The sequence below is a fragment of the Lachancea thermotolerans genome (assembly GCF_000142805.1).
Source record: "Lachancea thermotolerans CBS 6340 chromosome D complete sequence".
In the NCBI taxonomy this organism is placed as follows: domain Eukaryota; kingdom Fungi; phylum Ascomycota; class Saccharomycetes; order Saccharomycetales; family Saccharomycetaceae; genus Lachancea; species Lachancea thermotolerans.
Genome location: NC_013080.1, coordinates 932,540 through 953,908, shown reverse-complemented (window position 1 = coordinate 953,908; position 21,369 = coordinate 932,540). Strand labels below are relative to the sequence as shown.

Below are 21,369 nucleotides of genomic sequence, written 5' to 3'. Positions count from 1 at the left end.
ATTGGACAATCGCATCTTGCTTTGACTAATGAATAGCGAAAACACAATTGTGTACGTGAGGGTCGCTGGCCGAGCGCGCAATGGCTTTGTAGATCCTCTGAAGTTTTACTGGGATTTAGAGAGGGATAGGTCACTGTGGTCAAGCGTTTCAAAACTGGACAACACCAAGAAAACAATCGACTGGAAGCGACTAAGCAGAGAGTTTAAGGCACCGGAGCATTTTATAAGGAAAAGGAGTTATGCGCTGTTCGCGAAACACTTAAAGTTGCTAGAAAGGCAAATCGAGGCGAAAACTAGGAGCTTAGCGGTTACTGAGGATGAACTAAACTACACTGACGAAGACGACGAACGCAATTCAATAAGTCATGGAGAAGACGACTTTGAAGCAGCAGAAGGTCTCAAAAACTTAAGGACTTCTAAGGTTTTGAAGCAGCGTGTGCCTGGCGAAGGCAGGAACGGAGAATCATCATTGAGTGAACTATCTAATTTGAGTGTGAGCAAATCTGCTTTAGAAGAAGCATTATTAGATCGCTTGCAGCTTTAATTGATTTGCATCTCTATCTTGCAGCGAGGGCATTCGCATGAAAAGAACCAATTTTCTTTTAAAATGTGACGTCTTTCATCAACCTTTAGATCCAGGATATCCTTGTAATCTATACATAGTTCCTGATCTTTGGTTACGTCGGAGTTTAATGTGAATATCATTTTATTACCAAATCGATGCTTGATTAGATTTGGAGCGCACGAATGATTGAAAAATGATGCCTCTGGAAGTACCCAATAGCCAAGGTACTCTCGACTATCACTGGCTTCCTCATTTTGCCATATGCCAAATGAGTTGCCATATTCAGACCCGAGAATATGCCTGAATGTTGGGATGTCAAACCCAGATTTCAGAAATGGCGGCAGTAAAATGTAGAGGGTTTGAAACACACGTTTTTGTAAGTCCAGTAACACCGGAAACCTTGATATTTTACTACTTTCGTTGGATTGGAGATTCCTGAAAGCTGCCATATGAAGGCTGCTTGTGTCGGTAGTTTTAAGGGTGAACAGACAGTGTATCACAAAGCGCGCGCATACATACTCGTCCTCGTTGATAATTGGCAGCTGCAAAACACGTTTAGTGGGCTTCATCCTGTCAATACGTGTAATCCAATTATCTCGGATATCCTGCCATAAGCTCTCAATTTTTTCGGTGCTTATACTTGAATTGCTCGCCCTGTCTATGCTTCCAATTCTCTTTTTCGCCTGTATTTCCCAACTCACAAGGAGAGTCTCGAGTGCATCAATGAGGTGATCGACATGTTCCTGTCTCAAAAATTGATCTCGGCAGTTCTCAGTGCAAAACCACAGTCCAGCCCCTTTGAGAAATTTATTGTTAAGACGCACCTTCATTCTTTGGCCACCGTCATACTGAAAACATTGACTGCAAACTTCTTTGCGAAATTCATAACATGTCGAGGCTCCTAGACATTTAGTTAGACACAGTACATCAGTGCCTTTCTTCAGATCTTTGCTCGCAAAGCAGGCTCTTCCGCTATTATCCGTTGTACGAATGTCGAAGAGCTCCGATATATAAACTGCTTCTTCTATTGGCATCATCAACTTCAACTGTGATAAACCCTTCTGGTTCCCGTCTGCTCATCGCTAGTCACAAGGTCGGTAAATTTTCAGACATCATGGCGGTGAAAACATAAGACCGCAGATATGTCCGATAAGGTATCGTATAGTGATTAACTTGTCACAGGTGTATAAAAGGTAAGTCTATTCAAGCTTTCATTAACGCGCAGTCATTGCCAATCAGGTTTAGAGTTAGCGATGTCACTATTCAAAATTATTAGCCCAAAGGCCTTGGCAGAAAAGCTGCAACAAGAAGCAACACGTAGAATAGTAGCGGTTGATTCAACATGGTATCTGCCTTACTTACAGAAGAATGCTAAAAAAGAGTTTATGGAACTTGAGCGCCTTCCCAACGCTGTGTTTTTTGACATCGACGGGGTCAAAGATGCCAATTCGCCCTACCCTCATATGCTTCCTGACGCTGCCACTTTCAATGCATCGATGAGCGAGCTAGGGATCCGCAAGAACGACATTTTAGTAGTCTATGATCGGGTCGGAAACTTCTCAGCCCCCAGATGCGCATGGACGCTTGCAGTTTTTGGACACGAGTTGGTGTACTTGCTCAACAATTTTCCAGCATACAAAGCAGAGGGTTTTCCCTTGGATACAACGCCCAGGACTTCCTTCTCAGAACTGGAACCTTCAGATTACAAATCTGACGCAGATTTTACTAAACAAGAGGTGGTAAGCTATGAAGAAATCCACAAGCTTGTTGAGGATGGAAAATTGGCCGAAGTGTACAACGTTTTTGATGCGAGAGCACTACCAAGATTTACAGGAGAGAGCAGCGAGCCCAGGCCAGAAATACCAAGCGGCCACATTCCTGGCGCGCAGCCAATGCCATTTACTGATGTTGTCAAGAATGGCATTTTCGAGATGGACTCCCGTTTGGCAGCCGAGAATTTAGAAAAGTATCTAGAGTCATCTGGCTGCAAATATGACCCTTCAAAACCTACAGTGGCCATGTGTGGAACTGGAGTTTCAGGTGTTATCATTAAGACTGCCCTTGAGAGCGCTGGGATCAAACACGTCAAGCTTTATGACGGTAGTTGGACTGAATGGGCATTGAGGTCTGAGCCAAAATATGTTGCGAAGGGTCGCAGCTAATGGCTGCCTGGCATAAATCCTTTGCTAGTTGTTTTTAGTATATCTTATTTTTATATACTAACATATTAACACTAACGTAAAAAAGTGTCGAACTCGCGAAGAGCACATAACCTTGAAACGAATAGCCGACATATTCAAGTATGGCCAGTCTTCCTGGCTTGAATGACTCCCTGCACCCGGCGGACTTGGGTGTTGACTTGAATGAACCCAAACATGTCTCTATCACAGCAGGTTCTGAGTGGAGAGTTGATGTCCCTCAGGAATCTAAATTAACTATAAAAGTGCACTCAGGCGTAGCAGAGATATTTGGAACCGAGCTTGCTTCTGATGTTCCCTATGTGTTTCAGGGTACGAAGTTCGCTGTTTATGCTGTGGAGGACGCTGAGTTCGAATGGACCTCTCCAGAATTGACAAGCCACTCGATCTCTAGCGATACTAACATGAAGTTTATCTATAACGTACATTTTGCGCTAGAGAAACTGAGAGTTTCTAGCTTCGAAGGACCCCGTGTGCTAATTGTTGGCGAGTCATGCACGGGCAAAACCAGTTTGGCTAAGACGCTATGCGCATACGCCATTAAGTTCAAAGCGCATCAGCCTATGATGGTCAACTTGAACCCTCAGGAATGCATTTACTCTCCTCCAGGGTGCTTGACCGCTACACCTATATCTGATGTCATAGATGTTAGCTCTAGTACATGGGGCCAAAGCATGACCAGCGGCGCCACTAAGCTGCACAATAAGCAGCCTATAGTAAAGAGCTTTGGGCTGGAGCAAATATCGGAAAACAAAGAGCGATATGTTAGCACCTTCCAGCAGCTAGCAAATGCGGTCCGAGGTAGAGTTCAAAATGACTCAACGGTTCGCCGCTCTGGTTTGATCATTGATACACCTCCACTTGGTCAACTATCGGACGATTTCAGTGAGCTCAAAGAAATTATTTATCAATTCAAAGTGAATGCAGTGGTAGTTTGCGCAAAAGATGACACACTTGCTTTGAAACTAAATGAGCATTTGCCTGTAGAGACCCTGGCTATAGTCAGGCTTCCGACATCCAGTGGTGTTGTACAGACCGACGATGTTTACAAGAGGGCACTTCAGCGCAATGCTATCAGAGAATACTTTTATGGAGATTTCAACACTGTGCTGAGTCCTTACACTATAGGGGTTGACTCTGACATGATCACGGTATGGCAACCAAAGAGCGTTTTGGTGCAAAGTGATTCACAAGACGACCTTTTACCAGTTGAAATCAATGCTAGCAACCTGCAGCATGCTTTGGTCGCCATCTCGTATGCATCCAGAAGATCTTCAAGCGAAGAAGTCTCGGCAAGTCCCATTTTAGGTTTTGCTTTAATAATGGATGTTAATGATACCAAGAGAAAACTTAGAGTACTTCTACCCGTCCCTGGTTTGCTTCCTGATAAAGCAATGATTCTAACTGCATATAGATATTTAGAGTAACTTTTGTGAGTCTAGGATATTTCTGGCCTCTACATTATCTCATCCATTTATTGATTTTGTAAACATAGACAAACTCTTAATTGATACATTTATATGAGAGAACAGAATTTACAGCCACTTGAGAGCTCTAATAACAGGTTTTGAAACGGAACTCATATGGATATATGACCTTGGAACAATCTATAATCATTACTGATACGTTAACACCTCATGATATATCTATCTTGATTTTAATCGGGTTTTTTTGTTCTGGGATTGAACGTTTTGATCAACGAATCATGATAAAACTTTTGCCCCCTCTCAGTCCACATGAGGAGCTGCCAGTTCTGTTTGGGTCTCAGCAGCGTGAAAACACCAAAACAATAGTGCTTCCTTATTTGCTGGATCTTATATTATTTTTAATCGAAAACGAACAAAAAAGTGCAGCATCAAGACTGATTTCAACTTTAAAAGCTGTTTCGACAGTGGATGGAATATCAAAGTTAATTAGGGCCCTTGAGACACACTGTTTGCGAAGCTCTTACAGGGAATTGCTGAAATCGTCGGAAAGGAAGACAGTCAAACGTGAACTGACCAGAAGCAGCCTGCTGGGAAGTTTTGTGGAACGATGTTCCATCAAATATAAAATCCAGGATTTTAATGAGTCAGAAATGCTGTGGAGGAACCTTAGGATCTATGTTAGACGTTTCGAGAAAACTTCTTTATTTAAAACGATTGAATCCCAGCTGCCTGAACTCGACCATTTTATGTCATTCACATTGAGAGGCGAAGGTGGTAGTGAGACGATTGAAAGTCTGGAAGAACTACAGAGAATGGGACTTCCTGAGAGATACAATGACCTTTTATTAAACGAGGAAGACATAATAGTGATGATCTCAAGTGACCATCTAAAGACATTGTTAAATGAAGAAGTTTGTCTTCTGCTCGATGGGCACGCGAATATTAGAAATTCCACTGAAAAGATTATTAATTGCATGTCTTTAGAAGACTGTTCAAAATTCCCCTCCGTTCACATTCTAAAAGGATTGGAGCAACTTAACGATCAACGATACGATAGCTTCTTGACATTGCTTTACAGATATTTCGACTATATGCTAGGTCAGCACAGCGAACCCAACTTTCACATGTCCCTTCTTTCTTTGGCGTCATTTTATGCACATTTTAATGATAACGAAGCTGCTGTGAAAACTTTTGAAGAAGCCATTGCTGTCGCAAGAGAGAATAAGGACACAAAGACCTTGAATTTTATTCTTATGTGGGTCTTTGAATTTATTGTCAAATTTCCGAGTTTAGCGGTTAAATTTCATGTTAGCGCTGAACAGATAATTAATTACCTCAAGTCATGTCCAAGCGACCAAAGCGCTAGTGTTTTTGAAATGGCATATAAGTTTGAAACTCTCTGGACGATGCTAAACAGCGAGTCTGTTGTAGGAATCCTTGAGGCCCTTTTCAAAGCCTCGCTTATAACACTACAAAACGCAACAAACAAACCTAAGTTATCACTTCTAGCTAACCATAACGCTCAAGTGTGGGAGTACTTGGGCTCTCAGTCTCTTCAACAAACTTACAAAAACGTTGCAAAAACCTACTTAAAGAAATCGAGCGACTTTTCTCATAAAGCACGCAAACTATTGAGTTCCAAAGATTCTGGGATCATTCGTCATGAGCTTCACACTTCAAGATCGCCTTTGCTGACGTACCACGAGAGGAAGTCTTTGGAAATTATGGGCATAAGTCATTTAGGATCGATTGGAGAATGTGACGAAGCCATTCGGCTTGCCAATGCCAAATTGCGTGAATGCAAATCCGAGTTTCTTGATGTCAACAACGAACAAAGGTTTGCTCTTGCCAAGTGTCAAATAATGATAAAATGCGGAATGGAAATGAGATGTCTCCCAATTTTCACAAAGGTAATGGAGGATGTCATAATTGCGGGAAATGCGCACCTCGCGGCGCTTTGCATTCTTTTGCTTTCAAGAGTATTGCTGTCTTTGCGAAAATTCTCTGAGTTGGAGGAACTTCTTAATAGTACTATGCACACTGTTTTGAAGTTCACTGAGCCCGGGATCAATCGCGCGTTTTTTGACATTTATTATCTCAATAAATGTGAAAAAGAAAATGCAGGAGAAGATCTAACGAGAGCGTCTAGTTATCTGGGTGCATTGAAGGGTTTACGTGATCAACTTCAAAACAACAACGTCGTTTTGTTTAATTGAGGTAGACTTTATGTCAGCCTATAATCTGTAAAAGCCGGCACTTCAGTAAAATTTGTGTGCGAACATCCATTATGTGTGAATATTGGAACCAGGGAAGGTCTGCCGTGGGCGCAATAAAAAGGGTTTCGACATTTTCCTAGCATTTCGACTAAAAGTGTAGTCTCTTGAGGAGACAGATAGTCTCCGAACATTATGGCTGAACGGCAAGCCTTGGACTTCAGCGAGTCAGTAATCATAGTTGGTATAGAATTTAAGTAATTCCACCATGCAAAGTTTTGGGCGGCACCTGATTCAAGTTTTTGAGTTGATTGACTTCGAAAGTGGTTTTTTCTCAGATGTCTCAAGTCGCATGCGTGTTGTATAATTCCATTTTTTAAAGCTTCTATGCTTCTATGTTGGAGAGGGTCGGGTAGAGCGGTAAGCTTTACTAAGTGACGTGGTTTCGCAACAGGTTTTCCTTCGAACAATATACCCCATTGATGCAGCTCGTTTTTGCATTGTTGGAAAATATGGTATTCCTTGGGCGATAGGTCCACCTCTATATGCGCCTTGCGAATATGAAGGTGAGGCGATGTTAACATACCCCAAATAAAACCATTAAGCAATGACTCGTACTTAATCCTTTCATCTGCAGCATGCTGATCTAGTAATACAAGTGATAATATATCGGGATTTGAACCATAGGACTTCAAAAGTACAAATTTCTTATCCACTTGATTAACAACGCGAAACCTTTTGAATAGTGACCTGTCGACAAAGTGCTCCTGAAGAGTCGAAAAAGGTGACATAATTGGCTCTTGAGACGCCTCTGAGCTTCCTCGACATCCTGCGTTTTGGATAAGTTTTTTGAAATCTATGTCTGTGCTTGTGGATTTGAGATTCCTACTATGCTCTGGCGGCTCCGGTTTTGGTTTCTTCAGTGCAGGAATTTTTCCTTCTTCAAACCCCGAGGCTGAACGCAAACTGTAGTTTGAGCTTTTCCATGCTGTACAGCTCGTATTAAACTTTGATGGTCTATGAGCAATTGCAGTATACTGATTCAGTTTAACATTGAAAACTGACTCTATTATCTTGAAAATTAAAGCATGGATTATTTGATACTGTTTTGTCCCCAGACCGAGCGAACGCTCGCCACCCAAAATTTTAGCTTTACATCTGGGCATCGAAATTTTAAGGACATGCATTTCATAGCCGCTGCGTCCGTGAGTCTGATTCCAGCAGTTCCGCGCATTTCTAAAAGCCCTGGAAATCGGCCTCAGTAACGCAGAATCTTCACATTTTAATCCATTCACGTATAGGAGTTGAATCTTTATATGGAATGTCGGTACTTCGGAAATCAATCCGTCAACAACGTAGTCCGTGAACTGGGCGTGCACTGGTTTTAAGGTACTATTTTCACCCTCTAAGCCGAACACATCTTGTAAACATAAAAGCAGCTTCTCGGTCTCTGGAAGTGATCTTTTGATTCCTCGAGTCTCCAGAAACTTGGAATGTCCTGCACAAGCGCCCTCAGTGTTGATGCATATTTCAACTTCAGGATGCACGACAAGGATTTCAAAAATATCAAATCGAACCCGATCCAGGAGTTCCCCAGACGTGGGCCTTTCGAGACTTTCTAAGCGCACAGGCAAGTTGTGGAAGAAATCATCCACAGTCACAACAGTCCCTTTTTCGAGTTTTTCAATCTCAGTTATAGGGTTGTTGATGTCCTCAGACCTGCCCCCAAGCTCCTTCATCCACCCACTCGATGCGCTTTCATGTTTTGAAATAACTCTGATCTTGGCAACATTCGAAATTTCAAAGATGCTGCAACCTTTGAACCCGTAGGTCTTCAAATGATCCACATCCTGGACATCAGTGAGTTTTGAGGTATAATTTTGCTGGCCAAAACAAGTTAAGTCTCGACGAGTCATCCCTAGGCCATTGTCTGCCACTGTGAACACCCTGTTTGGCAGGTCAAGAAATACTGTGATGTGAGACGCACCAGCATCGATGCTATTTTGCAAAAGTAGACGCAAGGCTGTTGTTATGCAATCAATCGAAGCGCTGGATTTCAGGGACTTCGCAACATCGTCTGTCAACTTTCGAATGCCCTGTGACATTTAGTCCATCACAGCAACTTAACAAGATCCTATAGGCTCAAGCACTAGTCTAATTTCTCGAATTCGCCCTTTGCTCTGCTTATTAAAATCAGTTAACTCTCAAAAATGATGGAATCTTACTTAAGCATCTCGCTTTCACGAGCGTAATGCCCCGAACAAAGCCGATCATAAAAGCTTCATAAAAAGATATATACGGATGAGCTATGGCTCGTATCTAGCAAGCGGCAAAAACGTCGGAAATTATATAGTTGAAGTCCAAATAACACCTTATGATATCGAGGATAATGACGTAGTCAGGTATCGGTACTGCGGTGTTACTTCATGAGAAAGCACATTCGATATGTTTAGATGGACATTGTGCTGTTGGAGTAGGGACCGGCAGATGGAGTGTAGACTGGAGCAGCGGAAGAGGTCTGGCCAGCAGTAACAGTAATGTACTTGGTCTTTTCCGCAGTAACAGTAACAGTCTGTGGGGTGCAAGAAGGAATGGAGGTACCGATGACAATCTGCTTCTCGTAAGCGCTAACGGAAGCGGAAACCTGACTGTTAGAGAGAGTAACGCTTTGAGTAGTGTACAGGGTGGAGGTAATGGTTGACCAGATTTCTGAGGTGGAAGAGCTAGCGGAGCTAGCAGAGCCAACAAAGGCGCCCTTGTTGTTCTGGCCAGCAGTGAGAGCGGCGGAGGAGGCGCTGGCGGCCGAGGTGGTTGTGGAGCCCGTAGACTGGCCTCCGCTCATGGTGATCGTGGTCATGAGAGTGACGGTCGAGGTGGAGTCAAAAGTCTGGGTGGTAAGCTCAGTAGTGACAGCGTTAAGGAGGGACGAAGAGCCGCTTGGGCGCAAGGTAGTGGTTTGGTTCAAGTACTCGGAAGCGGAAGCAAAGCCGGAAGCGGCGATCAAAGAGGCAACGACAGTAGTAAATCTCATTGTTTTTTAAGGAAAGTTGGTGGGGTTTGAAAGTAAAGGAAGGACTAAGTTGGCTATTGCTGAGACTGGAGAAACTGCTGTTGAATGAATGGACGAGACCGTTGGTGTTGGCTCAGAGAGTGTGAAGTTTTTGACGCTGTTTCGTTGAAGTTAAGACCTAAATGGCGCGAAATAGCATTGTGCGATTATCCCTCCCTCTTTTATATCCTGGGCGTTTTGATGGGGAATGGTACACGTCAGACGCGAAACTTTCCCATTTCGTGGGTGCCCATAAACTCAAAACTGATCGTTGCCATTCTCGATTAAGTTTTTGCCACGAAAAATTGTCGCAACGCGAAAAACAATTACCCAAAAGGGGCCGCAGGGTTAGCATCTTCTTCGTACATTCGACAGGATGCCAACGCGGCCACACAAGGAGCCCAGAGAAGATCAGTAAGTCAACGGCTCCATCTCGCATACATGCATATTCCTATGTTCTTCAATTTCTGAGCGTCAAAGCCTCCTGACATAACATTGCAGGAGTGGAATCTTGAACGTTGCTCTGCTTCTGCCAGTGGCTCGAAAGAACAGGGCTGTGGATGATCGTCAAATTTTAGGTATGCCTCGTCTAGAAAGCGAAATGTGCGTTGCCAAGACGTCGAAAACTTGAAACGTAAATACACGCCGCGCAATACGCAACGGTAAATACAATTTTGGGAAGAACGCATAGCAGGCTATGTTGATCCATACATAGCCTTGGTGTGGGATGCGTTTTGAAGGCCTGGGCTGTATAGAATCGGGCCCTCCTCGAAATTCTCGAGCTCGCTAGTCGATAAGTTTCTTGGGTGAAGCTTTATGATGTTGTCAATGCAGAAACACTGGAAGAAATTCAAAAGAATAGGGAAAACAAACATTACTAGGAAAACCTGGAAGTTTGGCCAGTTATCAGACCATCCCAGAACGAGCTCAGCAAACCATGTTGCCACAACTTCGAAGTATGTGAGAATCAGGAAAACGCAGAACTTCATTATTGACAGGCCGCACACAAATATTAGTAGTTGCTTCCCGAACGCGCTGAAAAGAGGCTCGTTGCGGATTGGTGGACCTTCTTCAGTCTCGCGAGATGAGTCTCGCGAAGGGTAATAGTTGCCGCTCTCTATGTTTTGAACACCGAGCCTTCGCAGACCTTCTTCGAGAAGCCCTAGAACAAACCAGAGCACCAGGGTTCCAACAGTGGTGTCCATTAGCAGATTCAAAAAGTACCAATCGCACTGGTCGCCGCCAGGGTCGTCGTCGAGGACCATCAGAAAGTGCGCTTTTCTCTGTTTCAGTATACTTATTCCTAGATTCAGGAAGTGGATTATGAGCGATCCAAAAACCTGTTTGGAGATGTCAAAGAACCAAACCCTCCATCTCCTTTTGGGCACTTCGTAACGCCGTTTCAACAGCAGTCCGCTGATCGCCGCGACACCCATCAGCGTTTGAATAAGAAGCGAAATAGGTCCTAGCAGCTGGCAAGAGTCATCGCCAGTACCGGAGTTCATAATATTAGCTAATAACACGCTTTGTGTTGATCTTACAATCCCTTCTAAGGGTCTTTTCTGCGGAATCCCCTCTGAATATACAATACCTTTTTACAATTACTTCGTTAAATATGATAATTACGACTCGATTGGCGCCAACAATTGTTTGGCAAGGTTTCGCAACTGAAATTCGTTACTAGTCAGTTCTTTGCCATTCAGCAGGTTCAGTATCATCCCCGCCACAAATCTTGCGTTATTGAATATGCTTTTACTTGCTGAATCCGTGTTTGTACTCATAGGGACTATGGCCTCTAACAAAGTAACAAGTTGGGAAGAATGTTGTTTGAAAACAATATTTGCGTCGTTGTCACCAACAGAACGGAAATAAATTCCGAGTGACTTTAAAAGCTGAAACAAGTGTGGAGTTGAGATTTTGGAGAGCTCTTGAAACCGGAATGCGGAGGCCCACAAATCCGCCAGTAAGCCGTTGGCTAGATTTCGGTCGCCGACGACAAACTTGTCAATTAGTAAACATGCAGGAATTCCGCCACGCTGGATGATGAGCGTTTTGAAGTTTGGATCGGAGATTTGTTTCAGCAGTAGCGAGCCAGGACAAACAGCCGCAAACTTGCCCAGTAGTGCATCGAGTAGCGGAGAGACATCTTGGTATACCTGACACTGCTCATGACATATTCTTAGCTCTGCAAAAAGCAGTTTAAGATCTTCGTCGGTCAAATCGTACACATTTGCGAGGTTGAGGAGCTTCTTTAAGATGTCCAGAAGTCCCTGGAACTGCATGGGATCCTTAAATGCGCTGCAAGCTTGAACGATTTGTCCAAGGCCGATGTTTGAGGACACTTGGTCAGCTGTCTCCCGTGATGATATTGAGTTGGAGAGCACTATGAGCGCAGCAGCTTTGTTGTAAACACCGTTAGGCTGTAGTAAAGTGGCGTAGCACATAGCTCGGTCCTGGACATTAGTATTCGTAACATTTGCAGAAACCATGCCAATAATGAACAATAGCCGCCTCATCATAATTAGTTTGTTTTCAAAGGTGTTTTTAAGTTCAGCTAACGACAATGACTGAAGGAGCAGCTGCTGCAGCTTATGGGTCGAGTCACTTAAGGACAAGTCAAGTGCCTCGTTTTTGGAAACAACGCATTCGATGCATAGTGCAAGACATTGATGCAGCTCCAAAAAGGGGTCTGCGTCTTCAGTATCCTCACTAGACTCTTCGCAATTCGCGTCTCCGTTCGTGATTTGATCTTCTGTTGGCTGCTCTGCGATTTTTGGCGATATAAGAGCCATGAGCCTTGCCATGATAAGAAGCTCTTTCAATGCGATGGAATTTGAAGAGAACTTGACAAATTCTGACAGCAGGTCAGTGGTCATTACAACTATATCCAGCGCATGCTCATCAAATTCCGTCAGGTTTCTCGAGTGTAGGAGATTTACCAATGGTATTGTGAGAATGTGAGAACACTCGCGGGTATAAACTTCGTTGTTCAGGCAGAGATTTTTCACGAGCGCCAGGGATTTGAATTGCAAGTCCAAAACATGCTCGGTTGCAGTGTCTGTAAGCTCGAAGATTTTGGGAAAGTTCGCCTCGAAGGCCTCGGCACTTTCCAAGGCTAAAGTGCAGAATTCAGCTCTGTTATCGTCATTGTCTGCAACACAGTTTGCGATGCAGCGCGTCAATTCGGCACTAAATATGAGCCAATTGACAGTTGGAGATTTGTCCCCCGAAAGTTCCCGTAGACCATCGTTAAAAAGCTTCAGCAGCTTGCTTAACACCCCCGACTCCCTAATAAAATCTCTATTAGTGGGCGATCGCAGCTGTACAGCTAGCTCGTCTAACACAGCTACGCACCGATTGCAAAGGTCCTGATCCTTAGCAATCTGGCTGGACGAGCCACTGTCAAGAATAGGCTTCAGTCTGAACAATACATTTTCAAAGTCCATGGCGCAATTGCTGGGCTGGTCACCGGTTCCCACTGAGTAATCTTTATGCGGGCAAAGGAAGAAGGAAGCGCTGCAGAAAAATCTATAAGTCTAGTCACGTGATCCATTCCTGTCAGAGGACCAAAGTTCTGCATAGAGCTTATGCCAATGGCATAGACAGCTCACTGGAGCTGCTAATGTTTTAGAAACTGCTTGTTTTTCTCTCTGGGGCTTTGCCGTTCTTTGACTCTGATTGCGTTCTGCAATTTTTTCAAAAAGCTATCATATTGAAACCTGCAGTACTTCAAGGATGCTGTATGACGATTTTTAAGTTCAGGCGACTAAACGTAGGTGCATAGAACTTCAAGTCATCTGGCCGGCTTGCTAGAAGCTGAGTTGAACTTTAAGTGTAAACCGTAGCGCTCCTGACTGAGGCGGATGCTGCTTCGTGAGCAAACCAGCGCTGGAATACAGTAGTTTCACACTAACGGCTCAAATATGCATTGAAGACGAAACTTATCTGCAACTCACTATATTTTACTCTTCATGATGATTAATCAACATCAATAGACAACCGCGGTTGGAAAAGCAAAATACTAGGTACACGGCCTCAGTTGGGCTGAGAATTCCATTTTCTCAACCAGCTCTTGGATTCATGAATCTTTAAATTCGCTGCGTGATCCAGTTTGAACGGCTACCCTTTCCAATGCGAGCTTCCAACGTCTTTTTATCACATTTGACGAAACAAGCTCGAATTTCGGCGGCTATATAAAACATGGGGATTTAACTATTTGCACACAGGATGAACTCTACCACAAAGAGACTTGGTAGCCAGGAGAATTTCGAACATTAATATGCTCTTCAGACAATCTTAATTGTGATGCTTCTGATTCTCGTTGTTAGCGCTTCCAAAAACAGCAGGTTTGGATTTGGGGAAAGAATCATTTCTAAGGGAGAGGGCTGCGCGACCACTACCGAACGCAGGAGAATCCCAGAAGGCTCCAAATCGTGAAAGCTCCCAAAAACTTTGAAACAGTTTGCACGCGAACACTGCGGCGGCTTACAAAAATACTACAAGAATTCTGGATGCCTGGAATTTACGTTAAGAATGGAAAACATAATGATGATACAGGCGAGTACTTAAGTGCATACAGCTGCCAAAAGCTCAAATCGGAGTTGGACTTTGACCCATTTTTCGATTGCGTTTTCTTGCGGCTACCGACACTCTCGCACCAGGACCACTTTCCTACTACACGTCGTTGATTTGTCTGCCAAGCATCGACGTGGTTGAGGTTAATCCATTAAATACGCAAGCTTCGTCGTAAGCTCCTAGCTGACTTCAAGTTTTCTAAGGCGACTGTGATAAGACAGGCGAAACTTCGACCCCTCGTTCTTGCGCCTAATAGCAACTAGATTTTCGGTCTTCATGATACTGAAGGCTGCAAGTTAGAGCATTCGTTTAACTTTCGAGCATTCTCACAGCATGCAAAGCATTTGATAATTTAAAGTATTGTGGGGATGAGCTACACGTGTGCCATAGCTCTGTGCGAGTTTCACCTCACAACGGCATTTTATCCCTCGCTCTCACGTGATAGATAACGTATTCGTGGACTGATCTAAGCAGAAGCATAGGAGGGCTTGAAAAAACCGCTGAGAAGAACACAAATTACGGTTCATACTGACGTTGTACGCATGCGCATTTGACCAGGAGGTTACAGTTATCCTTCAGTAATAAGAGACTCGGCGTTTTGGAACCTGTATTTTGGCACTTCGGCGGTATCTTCAGTAAGGAGCAATGCCCGCGCGTAATTTAGACCAATTGCCTTATTACGACCTACGCAAGCAGCGGAAGGTTGCGCTAGTGACCGGTGGAAACAGCGGTATCGGATGGTATACGGTACTCCACCTTTACATGCATGGCTTCGTGGTGTATGTTGCAGGGCGAAACTCCAGTCGCGTGAACCGCGCAATGAAAGACATCAAGAAAGAGGCTAGGACGCGCATTAAAACCCTGGCTACAGACCAGCGACATCCAGTAGGAGAGCTTCACTTCCTCTCACTAGATTTGACAGCACTGAAAGTGGTTGAAAAGGCTGCAAAAAGGTTCAGAAGCCTCGAGTCGTCACTAGATGTACTAATCAATAACGCAGGCGTCATGGCCCTCCCTTACAGCGTGACTGAAGACGGCTTTGAAATACAGCTGCAGACAAATTACGTTGCCCACTTTTTGCTCACTATGCGACTTTTGCCGAGTGTTAAAAGGTGTCGTGGTAGAATAATAACCGTCTCCTCTATCGGACATAACTTGGAGTTTTCGTACTTTAGCCTTTCGCAGAGCTTTAACTACAAGCCCAATATGCTCTTTACGTGGATGCGATATGCCATGGCCAAAACGGCATCCATTCAATTTGCGAAGATGCTTGCTATCAAACATCCAGACGTCTTGTGTATATCAGTTCACCCGGGCCTGGTCATGAAGACTAACTTGTTCAGTTACTGGACCCGACTCCCAATTGTCGGTATTTTCTTCTGGTTCTTCTTCCAATTAGTGGGTTACTTTTTTGGAGTTTCCAACGAGGAAGGGTCCGTGGCAACTCTTAAAGGTGCCTTGTCTACTGAACTTGAACGGGAGTGGGACAACGGCAAATATTATACAACTGGGGGAATTGAATCGAAACCTAGTTACGTCGCAAACAACTTGGACAATGCGGCCTCCACTTGGCTCTGGACTATACATGAGCTTCGTGACCGCGGATACGAGCCCACTTAGCAAAATTTTCGTGCTGCAAAATGGGGGTTAGCTATGGCTTCGTGTAGCTTCGTGGTGCAGCTGACTAGCGCGTTGGGAATTAATTAGCGCAGAGCGGAAGGGGCATGCTCTTCCACACAAGTTGCAGTGGATGCCGTTGATTGGAAAACCCAGAGACATGGACCTGACTGTGTCAAGCTTAACTTGCTGTCCGCTGTGCAGCTTCTTGTGGGAAACGCTCAAGCGCATTGGCTGCCGTGAAACTCCAAGCAAGATAACCTCAGGGGCAGCTTCTTTGTGCTAATACACTCGGTGTAGTGTGACATAGTGCGAAATACGAGGGTGTTTTTGGCAAGGCGGTCTGCATCCTTTTTCTCCCGCATGTTCTTACATCAAATAGCTCGAAATGCAGTGTTTCGGTGACTGTCTTTTTGCACACTCGCCAGCCAACTGGCATCTCTTCTACGTGATGTGAAAAATGTGCGGCTAGTTGTTCTATTTTGACCTTAGAGTTTCAGTTATAACTCATATGTACATTTTGAATTCTGATTTTGAAGTCAAGGATAGAGCGGGTCCAGTCTCGGAGCTGCTGCATGGAATTGTTACGAGTTCTTTTTTGAGGAGATCATTCGTCTGCAACACTAGCTTGATTTCGAACAATCTAAAGCGCATTCTTCGGGGCTTTCGAAATTTGTTGCTAGAACCAATAACTGCTCGCCGACGATTGCACTCAACTTAACGCCGTAAAAGAGCTGCGAATACCTCACTTGAAATTGCGAATATGCTCACGCAGTATTTTGCCTGCCGATTTTTAATGAGGCGGATTTTGAGGATGGCTCCCCTGTAGCCCTTGATAAGATGATGTGCTGTTATGTTAATAGTACAGAAAGAAAAAACGGCAAATGAATCGGTTCTGGAAAACGTGGTATTTTCATGAAACATTTGAAAAGGCTGATCTTCCTGCAAATCTGGGGATAGAATTGCACTTTTTGTGGAGAGCTTCCAGTGCGGTACTTTCGTAATACTGTAAGCCTCGGCATTTGTTTAAACGCGATCAGACACTGTTTCCTTGTTGAGGCTGAAACCTTGGTTCGAAGCATTCGAAGCACCTCTACCTTTGCCATGTCACATCCCATAACACAAAGCGTTGCAACATACTCAGTGACCCTCTTGAACTATGGACAGTAAGCTCTATAGTATGTACTGACGGTGTTGCCCCTTATTTTATCTCCGTATCACTCACATTTTCACGTCAACCGACGAGTGATTATCTCTTCCGCCTTGCTAACCTCTTCGCGAAACTCTCAGCTGAGGGAGCCCTATAACAATGTACCGCACGAAACATTTAGCGAGTCAAGGTTGGTTAAGCCTTCGGCTATTGCAGTTTGAATGATGCTGTGTAATTACTGCTGTTTTTGTCACTTCAACTTGAAGCGTCACTTTTTTATAAACTTAATGACGCCAAGTCGAAAAGTCGTCAATTGGCCATGAAGGGCGCCACTTCAAAACCGCAGTGTATTGTGTTCTTACGAGAACGTTTTAGAACTTAACGATAGGTGTCAGTCACTCAATAAGCCCAACTGCCCCAAAGCAGCATTTATTGTTGGTATGCTTTAATACATTGTAATGCCCGTATGCCAGTGCAGGGCAAACAATAAATCTTCCCCCAGCTAAGAAAACTGAGAAACAAGGGCTAGAGTTTTGAATAATTTCTGTCCCAAACTCCCACAAAATTCTCCTTCACTTCTTGGCCCTCCTCACTTCCGCCCGCTGCTCCTTCGGACATTTAGCCGCCGAAACTCCTCATCGCTTATTAAGCAAATATGCTCAAAGCAAAACCGAGTACAGTAGTACTCGTGATCAAGCATGTGACTCAATCAACTGGTGTTTCAATTTTAAATCCACTCATTTCGTACACAAGGCGGCAAAGGTTCAAGAAAAATTTTAAACGTCGCCAGACATTTTTTGGCGACTTAAGCGCAGGTGAGCAGTCTAAACAGCCTAAAGATGTCAAGCGATACTGGATCGAAAGGTCTGGTGCTGGAAAACACTGCACGCAGAGATGCTTTGATTGCCATTGAAAAGAAGTACCAGAAATTGTGGGCCGAAGAGCACGTTTTCGAGATCGACGCACCATCGATCGAAGAAGAAAGTGTCAGCATTGACTCCGAAGAGCTTCAGAGAAAATACCCCAAATTCATGTCCTCCATGGCTTACCCTTACATGAACGGTGTCATGCACGCAGGTCACTGTTTTACGCTGTCGAAGGTTGAGTTCTCCGTTGGTTTCGAAAGAATGAACGGCAAAAGGGCGCTGTTCCCATTGGGTTTCCACTGCACCGGTATGCCTATTCTGGCCTGTGCCGACAAGCTGAAGCGTGAAGCGGAGCTTTTCGGTTCCGACTTCTCCAAAGCCCCTGCCGAGGAAGAGGAGGATGAAGCCGCCGCGGCCAAGGAGGAGGTGAAGACCGAATCTGAGGACGTAACGAAATTTAAGGCCAAGAAGTCCAAAGCCGCCGCTAAAAAGGGTCGCGGTAAGTTCCAGTTCGAGATTATGTTGCAGCTTGGAATCCCACATGAGGAGGTTGTCAAGTTCGCCGACCCTCAGTTCTGGCTGACATACTTCCCCCCTCTATGTCAAAGCGACTGCTCTGCTTTCGGCTCCCGTATTGATTGGAGACGTTCTTTCATCACCACCGACATGAACCCTTACTACGACGCTTTCATTAGATGGCAAATGAACAAGCTCAAGGAGCTTGGCAAAATCAAGTTCGGTGAGCGTTACACCATCTACTCCGAAAAGGATGGCCAGGCTTGTATGGACCACGACAGGCAATCTGGTGAGGGTGTTACCCCACAAGAGTATGTAGGCATCAAGATCGAGACACTGGAATTCGCCGAAGCCGCCAAAAAGGTTGTGGAGTCCTCCGACGCTCTTGACAAGTCCAAGAGGTTCTACTTTGTGGCTGCCACTTTGAGACCAGAGACCATGTACGGTCAGACTTGTTGCTTTGTTTCCCCAAAGATCAACTACGGTATTTTCGATGCCGGCGACGCTTACTACATCACCACCGAAAGAGCTTTCAAGAACATGTCGTACCAGAAACTCACCCCAAAGAGAGGTTACTACAAGCCCTTAGTTACCATCAGCGGTAAAGATTTTATTGGATCTAAAATCCGTGCCCCACTTTCTGCTTACGACGAACTGAGAATTTTGCCCATGGAAACTGTCATCGCTACCAAAGGTACCGGTGTGGTTACCTGTGTGCCTTCAAACTCTCCTGATGATTACATGACCACGAGAGACTTGCAAAACAAGTCCCAATTCTACGGTATTGACCCTGAATGGGTTAAGCACGAGCCTGTGCCTATTATTCGCTCCGAGAGATACGGTGACTTAACTGCTCAGAAGATCTGCGAAGAGCTGAAAATCAGGTCGCCCAAGGACACTGTTCCTTTGGCGGAGGCTAAGAAGATTGCCTACAAAGAGGACTTCTACAACGGTACTATGATCTATGGTAAGTTCAAGGGAGAAAAGGTTGAAGTGGCCAAGGGTAAGTTGAAGGCGGAGCTTATTGCTAACAATGAGGCCTTTGTCTACAACGAGCCAGAATCTTTGGTTGTCTCCCGTTCCGGCGACGACTGTATTGTATCCCTTGAGGACCAATGGTACGTTGACTACGGTGAGCAGACATGGAAGGAGCAAGCCATTGAGTGTTTGAACCAAATGAACACATTCGCTCCCGAAGTTAAGAACGCTTTCGAAGGGTGCCTAGAATGGCTCAAGAACTGGGCCGTTTGCCGTACCTACGGTTTGGGAACAAAGCTGCCATGGGACGAGAAGTACCTTGTTGAGTCGCTTTCTGACTCCACCATATATCAAGCTTTCTACACTATTGCGCACTTGTTGTTCAAGGACTACTATGGTAATGAGATTGGTCCACTTGGCATTGAGGCCAACCAGATGACCCCAGCTGTGTTCGACTACATTTTCCAGCACACTGATAATGTTGAAACCGATATCCCTATCGAAAGCCTTCAAAAGCTCAGAAGAGAGTTTGAATACTTCTACCCACTAGATGTCTCAATCTCTGGTAAGGACCTGATCACTAACCATTTAACATTTTTCATCTACACCCACGTTGCTCTTTTCCCAAAGAAGTTCTGGCCAAGAGGTATCAGAGCCAACGGTCACTTGATGCTGAACAATGCCAAGATGTCTAAGTCTACTGGTAACTTCATGACTCTGAAACAAATTGTCGAAAAGTTTGGCGCGGATGCCTCGCGTATTGCTTTGGCTGACGCTGGTGACACCATTGAGGACGCCAACTTGGATGAAACCAATGCAAACGCCGCTATTCTGAGATTATACAACCTGAAAGAATGGGCTGATGAAGTGGTCAAGAACCTCGACGGTCTCCGTTCAGGCCCAATCACCGAATTCTTCGACGTTTCTTTCGAAAACGAGCTCAACGCTTTGGTCGAGGAGACTTACAAACAATATGAGCTAACAAACTACAAGAGCGCCTTGAAGACTGGTCTCTTCGATTTGCAAACCGCTAGAGATTACTACCGTGAGTCCTGTGAGGTAATGCATCGCGACTTGGTTTTGCGTTACATTGAGTTCCAGGTCTTGGTGTTGGCTCCTATCGCCCCTCACTTTGCTGAGTACATATGGCGTGAAGTTTTGGGCAACACCAAGTCTGTTCAAATCACAAGATTCCCTCGCGCTACTAAGCCAGTGGATGCTGGCGCCCTTTCTGCGCTAGAATACCTGAGAAACCTACAAAGAAGTATCAGAGAATCCGAAGGACAGGCTTTGAAGAAGAAGAAGGGCAAGGGCTCTGATGTTGACATCACCAAGCCTGCAAAGATGACACTACTCATTTCTGAGTCCTTCCCTGAATGGCAAAGCGAGTACATTGAGCTTGTTCGCAAGCTCTTCGAGTCCCAAGAACTCGATGACAACAAGAAAATCAAGCAGATGGTCAATCCAAAGGACATGAAACGCGCTATGCCCTTCATTTCCATGTTGAAGCAACGCCTCGTTGCTGAGCCCGTAGAAACGGTTTTCAACAGAGAACTACCTTTCGACGAAGTCGCTACCATTAAGGCCACCGTTGAGAATGTCAAGAAGTGCTGTCAGGTCATCAAGTGCCAAGAGTTCCAGTTCATTTCTTTCCCTTACGGTGCCAAGGTTGGTAAGGACATCTTCACTGGCGAGCAAGTGGATATTCCTAATGCCGCCAAGGTCGTGGAAAACGCCATTCCAGGTAACCCTGGTATAATCATCGCTAATATCTGAAGATATAGCCTGCTCGATAGATATACACTTGTGTAATTACAACGTTCTTCATGGTAAAATCGCGCCGGAATTGTATGAGATCAAAACCTTTCGCAGTGCACCAGCAAAAAATCGGGTGTCTGGCGCCTGCTGATCGCACCTAAGCTCCATTATCCCGCTACTTATGGCCTCACGCAATACGTTGATAAATAGTATCACATAGCGACAAGAAGTCACGGAATCAGTTGATAGTGATTGTTATCACAAGTGAATGACTTATACTTCCTGCCAAAATGCATTAGTGCGATCGGGAACCGTATAGCGCACTTTCTATATAGGTAAACCTATGTAGTAATAGGTGTAAAGCGTTTTACTGAAAGATCGCTCTTAAGTGGCATACCCTAAGGGCCAAATTCGTATCTAATAATAGGCAGCGCTGTATCAGCTTGAAACAATTTGG

General features: G+C 44.6%; 11 protein-coding genes across 11 annotated transcripts; 6 read left to right on the top strand and 5 right to left on the bottom strand.

Annotated features, from left to right (window-relative positions):
* Window positions 1-28: 28 nt before the first annotated feature.
* Window positions 29-544, top strand: ATG29 (Atg29p; the record flags this gene model as incomplete). The annotated part of the gene is made up of 1 exon (XM_002553171.1): window positions 29-544. One exon carries the CDS (start codon window positions 29-31, stop codon window positions 542-544), a length of 516 nt encoding a protein of 171 aa, XP_002553217.1.
* Window positions 541-1,602, bottom strand: SET6 (Set6p; the record flags this gene model as incomplete). Its single annotated transcript, XM_002553170.1, has 1 exon — window positions 541-1,602. The coding sequence occupies one exon, from the start codon at window positions 1,600-1,602 to the stop codon at window positions 541-543; it is 1,062 nt and encodes a 353-aa protein (XP_002553216.1).
* Window positions 1,603-1,818: 216 nt separating this feature from the next.
* TUM1 (thiosulfate sulfurtransferase) lies at window positions 1,819-2,727 on the top strand (the record flags this gene model as incomplete). The annotated part of the gene is made up of 1 exon (XM_002553169.1): window positions 1,819-2,727. The coding sequence occupies one exon, from the start codon at window positions 1,819-1,821 to the stop codon at window positions 2,725-2,727; it is 909 nt and encodes a 302-aa protein (XP_002553215.1).
* A 140-nt stretch (window positions 2,728-2,867) lies between these two features.
* CLP1 (cleavage polyadenylation factor subunit CLP1) lies at window positions 2,868-4,190 on the top strand (the record flags this gene model as incomplete). Its single annotated transcript, XM_002553168.1, has 1 exon — window positions 2,868-4,190. The coding sequence occupies one exon, from the start codon at window positions 2,868-2,870 to the stop codon at window positions 4,188-4,190; it is 1,323 nt and encodes a 440-aa protein (XP_002553214.1).
* A 164-nt stretch (window positions 4,191-4,354) lies between these two features.
* On the top strand, window positions 4,355-6,406 carry APC5 (anaphase promoting complex subunit 5; the record flags this gene model as incomplete). The annotated part of the gene is made up of 1 exon (XM_002553167.1): window positions 4,355-6,406. The coding sequence occupies one exon, from the start codon at window positions 4,355-4,357 to the stop codon at window positions 6,404-6,406; it is 2,052 nt and encodes a 683-aa protein (XP_002553213.1).
* Window positions 6,407-6,414: 8 nt separating this feature from the next.
* Window positions 6,415-8,508, bottom strand: MLH3 (mismatch repair protein MLH3; the record flags this gene model as incomplete). Its single annotated transcript, XM_002553166.1, has 1 exon — window positions 6,415-8,508. One exon carries the CDS (start codon window positions 8,506-8,508, stop codon window positions 6,415-6,417), a length of 2,094 nt encoding a protein of 697 aa, XP_002553212.1.
* Window positions 8,509-8,852: 344 nt separating this feature from the next.
* On the bottom strand, window positions 8,853-9,434 carry SVS1 (Svs1p; the record flags this gene model as incomplete). The annotated part of the gene is made up of 1 exon (XM_002553165.1): window positions 8,853-9,434. One exon carries the CDS (start codon window positions 9,432-9,434, stop codon window positions 8,853-8,855), a length of 582 nt encoding a protein of 193 aa, XP_002553211.1.
* Window positions 9,435-10,147: 713 nt separating this feature from the next.
* On the bottom strand, window positions 10,148-10,957 carry KLTH0D11506g (uncharacterized protein; the record flags this gene model as incomplete). The annotated part of the gene is made up of 1 exon (XM_002553164.1): window positions 10,148-10,957. The coding sequence occupies one exon, from the start codon at window positions 10,955-10,957 to the stop codon at window positions 10,148-10,150; it is 810 nt and encodes a 269-aa protein (XP_002553210.1).
* Window positions 10,958-11,074: 117 nt separating this feature from the next.
* Window positions 11,075-12,898, bottom strand: BEM4 (Bem4p; the record flags this gene model as incomplete). Its single annotated transcript, XM_002553163.1, has 1 exon — window positions 11,075-12,898. The coding sequence occupies one exon, from the start codon at window positions 12,896-12,898 to the stop codon at window positions 11,075-11,077; it is 1,824 nt and encodes a 607-aa protein (XP_002553209.1).
* A 1,774-nt stretch (window positions 12,899-14,672) lies between these two features.
* On the top strand, window positions 14,673-15,647 carry ENV9 (Env9p; the record flags this gene model as incomplete). The annotated part of the gene is made up of 1 exon (XM_002553162.1): window positions 14,673-15,647. The coding sequence occupies one exon, from the start codon at window positions 14,673-14,675 to the stop codon at window positions 15,645-15,647; it is 975 nt and encodes a 324-aa protein (XP_002553208.1).
* A 1,986-nt stretch (window positions 15,648-17,633) lies between these two features.
* Window positions 17,634-20,930, top strand: CDC60 (leucine--tRNA ligase CDC60; the record flags this gene model as incomplete). Its single annotated transcript, XM_002553161.1, has 1 exon — window positions 17,634-20,930. The coding sequence occupies one exon, from the start codon at window positions 17,634-17,636 to the stop codon at window positions 20,928-20,930; it is 3,297 nt and encodes a 1,098-aa protein (XP_002553207.1).
* Window positions 20,931-21,369: the final 439 nt, after the last annotated feature.